Genomic DNA, 7885 nt, shown 5'->3' with positions numbered 1-7885 from the left:
TAGAATAGGGGGATTTACAAATTTGTTTAGTAAAAATGATTTACGGTGCAACCATGGTACAAACACAGAATAAACGTCTATGAGTGGACGATAAGTCTAGATCATTCTGGAATATTCAATGAATTAAAATTGGAAATTAATCTGAGATCTTATATAGCAGGTATCTTCCATCTTTAGACGTTGTGAGAACTAGTTAAATTAACAGCAGAACCAGTAATATCGGCTTATTGAAATTTCAAGTAGCCGCATTTGTAATCTGCAATTCAAAAATATTATTATACAGTTTAAAATGTGTCAGGATGTCATAGTTGGGAAGTCTGTAATTTTAACAACAAATCGAAAAATATGTCCTATTTGTAGTCTGTACTTACAAACGAAATAATACAACTAAAATTAAATCATGCTGCTCACTGTCACGTTTGTCTGCCCACGATTACGTAAGTCAGGAACAAAAGAATGGGTTAGCGCCACGAATATGTCGACCCTGCACTGTCGTGGCGATTCGTGTTTGTACAAGAGTTCTCTTCGTTAGGTGTCAAAACTAACATGTAGACATTAGAAGCTTTGTTCTAGAACAAAGGACCCTCGTTGCTGTTGTAAATCTCCCCGCTTTGACAGATGGCCTGAGGCTCGTCTGTTGATCTGAACCGACTGGGGTAGAATTGATGTCCAATCGGAACTAAGGAAGGGTAGGGTCATCAATTCGAACCAGAATTTAACAGTCGTTTGGGCTGGGAACAAATTAGTCATTGTGAAGCATCGTGCTGACACGTTTTAGCAATAACTCCGGGAGCCACTCGTGATTTGGCCGGAAAGGAAACCTTGGTACATTCAAGGACAGAAAGCTTCGTAAAGGTAAGTGAGTTATTTGCTCGATTGTTGCAGAATGTTACGGCATTGTAATTGTAATTATGTGCAGCATGTATATTTACTTACTAGAATTGTTAGTACGTAGAATTACCTTTGTATTGTTTAATTTACATGCGTACTTGAGAAATGAGCTATGATTATGTAGATTGCTCGCTCGTCAGAATTAATATTGTAATTCGCTAATTAGTTACTTCGTGGTAAACTAGTGTATTTATTTATGTGATATTCTAGATTTTGCAATTGTTGAATTAAGTTGTAACTTTGGAAATGGTTGCAGTGTGTAAATTTAAATAATATGGATATTTGAATATTTGTGCACACTTGTGGGAGTGTAATATACAGAAATGCGTCGGATTGTTGTGATATTGTTGAGAATAATAAGATTAAGAATATATATATATATATATATATATATATATATATATATATATATATATTATATATATATATATATATATATATATATATATATATATTGATGTGACGCAATTTAGTGATTTCTGTATGATAAGTAGGATACCGCTATTATTGCAACGTTGTTTCTATAAGAACGTGTTGGTTTTTCGATGTGCACGAATGCGTGACCAAAGATGTAGATAGCCTTTATCTGATGATTGATTTATTGTTGATGTAGTGTGAGGCGAGATGGCTAACACAAATTCTAACGTCCTTGTGTTTTTCGTAGGAAGCTTTTGGGGACAGAACTACCGGGTAGTCAAGTCCCGAGTCTCAGAGAGACATGATAGAACAAGGCAGTAGGCCGAGAACAAGCCTAGTTGCTGGAGAAAGAGAGAGAGAAGGAGCAGGAGAAAAGGAGACAAAAGGGGAAGAGGATAGGAAGAATCGGAGTACGGAAAACGCCGGAAGGAGGAAAGGAATTAGCAGAGTAGAGCACAGATGAGTAGAAACCAAGTACAGGGGAAAGCCATCTCACACTATAATCACGTGATGAAATAGCTTTTTACATGGTCGAGAGGAAGAAGATTGGTTGAGAAATTAATATCGTTTAATTTGTATTAAATTGTTATTCTTTTGAATTTCACCTTTGTGTTCTTAATAATTTAATTGTCGGTATTGCTGACTGGGGGCTCGGAGCTTTACCTCTCTCTATCACTAATTTCACTTCCTACAAAAAACGAGCCAGGGTGGGAATTCTAAGTAATTCAAATAAATATTGGGAGCATCCGACCCCAACGCATAACAGTGGGTCACATAGAACTTCACGCTCACATTGTAGCTTATAATTTAAACTAATAGCACAATTATACATGTATCATGCTGTGCAATTTGTTCCGAGCAATTGTAAAATAGTAAGAAAGTTAAAATGTGCCATGTTGTCCTAGTTTTATACTGTAATTGGACAATGGCAACAAAGCTAAAAGGTGCCATGTTGTCCTAGTTGTAGTTTGTAATTGTGACATTCACCAGATGCTTGATTTTGATTTTGATTGAGAGATTACTTTCACAGTGACCTTGTAAAGACGTGATCAATTGAATTCTCCCTGTCAGTGCTATTTAAGAAAAGTCAACTTCTTTCAGCACCTATACACACAGTAATGGCAAGCCTTCTAATTGTTGAGAATTCGATGAGTAAATTGAAAGGCTCATAGCGATCAAATGACAAATTATGCATCTGCCATATCGAAAATCTGTCCATTCGGGAGAAGTATACGGGTATAAGGAAGAGCGTTTAATTGTAGAGACAGGTTAAGATATACACACACCTAAAATAGATTTTATTAAGTTCCTCTTGCCTATATGCAACAATATATGCAATGTAAACTCAGGTGGTGCAAAATGGTGTCCTGATATAACGGGCCGATTTGTATTAATTATCACCGGATCTATTATCAAAAATGATTCCTAAATTATATGCACGGTAAATTGTTTTGCCCACATGAATATATTGATTGAATATTGCAGTAACATGATACAGTGTAACCTTAAATATGATGTATTATCACCTGATGATTCAAGTTGTATACCTCTTAGGTCCACCACTATATATCAGCTTTAGCACTGATGAAAAATCCAGAGGTTAAACTTGAGAAATAAGCATATAATGTTTAAAGAAACAAGTAAAATTTTGGTATTTTCAATTGTTACCATGTCAAGACGGAAATGAAGCTGTACAAAGATAAACATTTTCCGTTGTTATATATTAGTTGCGAATAGAGACTAAATAGGCTAAACTACTTTGTAAACACAATCGTCCATGACTGGTATCAACAATTGGTTCAAATGTATTTATTATCTTTAAACGAGTAGGTCCTTTATTGTAGCCTCTCAAAACCTTTTTCTTTTGCTTTAACTTTGCCAACATTCATACCTGTCATCTTCTCGCTCTTTGCTCCATTTAACAAAATACATTATATCCTACATTCTACGTATGATCATTCTGGGCAATATTTATCCCAACGGTGTTTTTATTAAAATGTATACAACATTGTTGCCCTTGTAACTTTATTATTACCACACCCTATTCCAAACCACGTGATGGAAATTCACGAAAATTTGTTATGTTGCCTCTTTAGCAAAAGCCCATGAAAATGACTCAGAAACTGGTACTTGTCAGGATGCTTAAGATTCAATGTAAAATATATTATTTGCACTGACAACGTCAAGTATATCTTTTAAACAAATTATATATCTTTTAAACATTTTTCCATGTATTCATTCATAACAAGAAGGCCAAGTATCTATGAGATTTTCATTTCTGACCCTCTCGTAACGCTGTGTGGAAGTTGATGTGAACGATCAGTACCATATTGGGGGACTCTGTCAAAGCAGAGGACTTTCAATGTGAAGCCATTTAAAATGTACTAGTTTTCATAGACTTATAATCCTTTACAAGTTTTCTCTGTCGATTAGTATTTCATTTCATATGCCTGAAGTAAACATAACGTTCGAATGATAAAATCACTAGATGTACGCCAATCAGCTAAAGTTGCATTAGTGAATCATTTGTTCAAACGTTTTAAAATACATGGGGCACTCTGAAGAAATATTTGTTATGAAGAATATTATTTACTGATGCAAAACATACTAATGAAAAATGCCCCCCCCCCCCCCCCGCCGTACCTATTTTGACTTTGATGGCGTGATCCAATGATTAAAACTGATCCCGCAACCTTAAGGTGACGGTTCCAATCTAGACCACCTGGACAACACAGTTTTCATGATCAGGATGAGTACACTATATCCTTAAAGTAATTGGATCTTGTTAAAATACCGCGATACACTACGGATTAAAGATGTATGTTTTGTCATATATTTCATAATTAGATATGTTTGATTATATATTTCATAATTTAATATGCATGTGTTATTATATATTTCATATTGATATATTGAAACACATCAGTGTGACAAAGATTTAATCCACACAGTGGAGATAAAATAGTTACGCCACTGTGAAAATATCGACTTTACAGTTACCTTTTGCAACACCAGAAAATATATCTGCCCTGCAGATATTTATATTTCCATATTACGGACATTTCCTTATATCGGCTCAAAAGTATATATACTTAGGTTCCCTTGGATTTTTTCATCCGCTTATTAAACAGGTATATAAAATATATATTCTCCATCTTGTCCAGAGAAAGATAAAACCAAGTTTGCATCTGATCCATTCAGTGTGTCATAGAAACAGCATACATGTTGTACATAGGCTTTCTTGTTGTTGCTCCTTAAAAAGAAAATTAAATTATTATCTAGACTATAATCAACATTTTGAACAGCTATTAATTATACACGAATATATGGTAATATACGTAGTTATATTAACTTCCTACCTACTGTTTGCATACCTGAATAACAAAATGAGGTAGCGCATAACAGGTTAACATAATTACCTTTCATCGTTTGAATGTGATACTTTATCTTCTCGAATTACACGCAACATCGTAGACTAATAAATACGCTTTCTGGTGTGGCAAACAGTTTACACAATTGTTGTTTCTGTTCACGAAGTAATGACGCCCATATATAAAACCCCGGCCGGTGTTCTATTTCACATCACTTTGACAGTTCGGTGCAGAAACGTGCGGGATTTAGAAAGTAATAGTTGCAAGGATGGCAGACCTGGATTTAGTTAACAGGGATCCCAATGAATTGAACAGTCACGTCAAGGTAAAGCTCTTAAAGTTTTAAATGTGCATTTACTAACACAGCTCAAAGATTGTTTTTCAAATGAAATTCATATTCCAGGTACATTTTCTGATTTTTTGCCCTTTTCAAGAAAATTGTAATATCCTTTACACCCACTGGCCTTGAAAATGCGTTATCAGCTTTGGCAATATTATAAAAATCACAGCATATTTGAGTAATAGAAACATTCTTTTAATTTCAATCCGTCTTTTTTTTCCTGTTGATGGAAGGAAGAATGGTTGGCAGGATGTATATAAACGAAACAAGAACAATTGACCTACAGAAAAAATAGAATAGTCAATTAAAACGCAATTGGAATTCTCTACTCCATCGAAGAGACACGACAGTGGTCGATTACGCATGGTCTTGTCAGTTTCCAAATATGCAAGTTTTTGGTCAGGTGTCCTGTACGCTAACACTTAGCCACCGTCACTGCTTGAAGTTTTAGATTTGGAAATTAAACTATATTTTATGAGGCTGACATAATTTTTATTTCTCAGTCTTTTTTGGAAGTGTTTTTCAACTGAAGAAATAAAAAGTCTATAAATTTGAATGTGTTGATGTGACTTTTGTCTCGAATGTGTTAATATCAAAATGGAATGGAATGTAGCGATGTGTTAACAGTCTTTTGATGTATTACAATTATATAATCAAAAATGGCCTCGATAGCATTCGGTATAATTGCTAATTAATGATTTAGTCCAAGAAGTATTAATCAGAAATGTTATTCCAGTGAAGAATTTAAATAAATAAATCCACCTAAATTAAAAACTGAATACAACAATAAAACTGATTCCGCTTCGTACGTTAAGATGAGATTGAATAATCTGTGAAGCAAACTACACTGATGTAAAAATCTAAGACTCAATAATAGAACCATCATGAATGCCAGTCTCTTCTCTAAGACATTCAAAGTTGTTAAGAAGATTAGGAATTTCCAAGTGAAAAACTAACATTATACAGAGCGAAGTAAACATGTTTACATCCGTTAAGAATGATCTGAATATTTAATGAATAATCATACAGAAATAGTAGCTATGTGTTATGTTGCTTACAAAATAAATCACATCAATAATGTGGACCATTAATTTCATTTTTGATTAAAATCAATTATAAAATACAGATATACATAACATAATCGTCGAGAAATCCCAACACACAAAAAAATTATTTGCATGGACAGTGTTTGTGAGTATCTATCCCGCTATTTCCTTCCAAATGCATGAATAGATTTAAACAAACACATATTTAGAAGAAATAAGATTAAACCTATATCAATAATAAATTATTACACATATTTAAAGAAGACGCTTTTATCAACATAGTTATGGACTTGATTGATCTCAAAGACTATTCTATTTTTTCTGTAGGTCAATTTTGAAGATGTCCTCAGTGAGCCAGAAGGAGTCCGTAGCATTGATTGCGTATGGAGTAACAGCTATGCATGTTTCAACTGCGGCAAAAATTGCATGTACGTATTCCTGACAACCCTCTGTGGTCTCTGCATTGCTCTAGAATGGGGATGTACATTCGCCTGCACTTCATTCCAACACATCTGGTGTCTGACACCATGCATGAGGGAATTCTCCATTGCTTGTGGCTTCCTCCAGAAGTGCTTCGGAACAATTATTAATTGTTGTGTGGCGCCAGTTTGCGAAGCCTTTGGCATGTTTTTCACCAAGATCCAAGTTCATACCAAATAAATTAAAAAAATAAAACGATTCATACTCCACAAGTACATATACTGAATTCTGATATATTGCCCTATTGTCGGAAGAAAATGAAGGATTACGTCAAACCGGTAGAAATTATGAAACATTTTGAATAATGTGGGTCATGTTTTCTACAAAGCATGATACCAATCTTCAGGTTCATTTGGAAACAATCAACTGGGATTTATGTTTATTTGGTAATGTGCTGCAAGTATGAAAAATCTCAAGTGAACCATACATAAATGATATGTGACTGTGATAATAGGTATATTACATATATATGAATAAACAAAATTTCAGAGAATTGTACGATCTTCTTTTCATCTGGTTATTAAAATAATGGTAGCTGTTTGTTGTGGTAAAAAAACAATGACTGAACATGTAACCATAGGACAAATACAGAATGAACCTCTTTCAATGAACGATAAGTAGAGATCGTTGAGAAATATAGAGCAATTAAGTAGGAAATAGATCTAAGATCGTATAATATTATCAATATACAAGTATTTTCCATTTTCGGAATTTATGTAAACCAGTTAATGTCGACCTATGGTAAATTATCTCTATTTCTCACATGCGACATAGAAGAAGGTAAACATATCTTATGCTTGGTTACGCAGATGCAAAGGGTTGTATATCTGACCAGTGGTTACCGTCATATAATAAATCCTATTTCTAAGAATCATTTCACGTAGCCATAAATGTAACGATACAGACTGCAGGTAAATTGACCTACTTCAAATAATAATCGATGATCTGAATCCTTTTAAAGAAAACTCTACCATTTTACTGCTTATATTTGTTGCAAGTTTCTAGAGAAATCCTTTAAAAATCTTTTACTAAGAAACAATTAAAGCATCACAGTACAAGCAAACGATAAGACGGAATTATTTTTTCCTTCATGATTAAAGACAGATTAGAGATGCAGCCGTTTCAATTCTACGTGAATAACATACCTTTCACATTGCTGTTTACTTGATATTTCTGAACAGATTGTAAAAAATGTATTGGTAATATATGAGTATAAAATGGAGACGACCAGCATCGTACAAGAAAATGTATATCAAAGTACAATCGTTTAGTATGAACGTCTGATGCCAGCTATAGTAACTCGCGTCGTTCTTAATATGAAATGTGCCATAAACTGTTGG

The 7885-nt window shown here is 34.0% G+C and overlaps 1 protein-coding gene across 1 annotated transcript; it reads left to right on the top strand.

Moving 5' to 3' along the window:
- The first annotated feature begins 4849 nt into the window (after window positions 1-4849).
- On the top strand, window positions 4850-7038 carry LOC149773550 (caveolin-1-like). Its single transcript, XM_089946396.1, has 2 exons — window positions 4850-5004; window positions 6393-7038. The coding sequence occupies exons 1-2, from the start codon at window positions 4948-4950 to the stop codon at window positions 6723-6725; spliced, it is 390 nt and encodes a 129-aa protein (XP_089802522.1). The 5' UTR covers window positions 4850-4947; the 3' UTR covers window positions 6726-7038.
- Window positions 7039-7885: the final 847 nt, after the last annotated feature.

This window comes from Sinohyriopsis cumingii, unplaced genomic scaffold (assembly GCF_028554795.1).
Source record: "Sinohyriopsis cumingii isolate HCF-2022 unplaced genomic scaffold, ASM2855479v2 utg000646l, whole genome shotgun sequence".
In the NCBI taxonomy this organism is placed as follows: Eukaryota; Metazoa; Mollusca; class Bivalvia; order Unionida; family Unionidae; genus Sinohyriopsis; species Sinohyriopsis cumingii.
The sequence above is the reverse complement of the archived record's forward strand: the minus strand, read 5'-3'. Positions and strand labels throughout refer to the sequence as shown.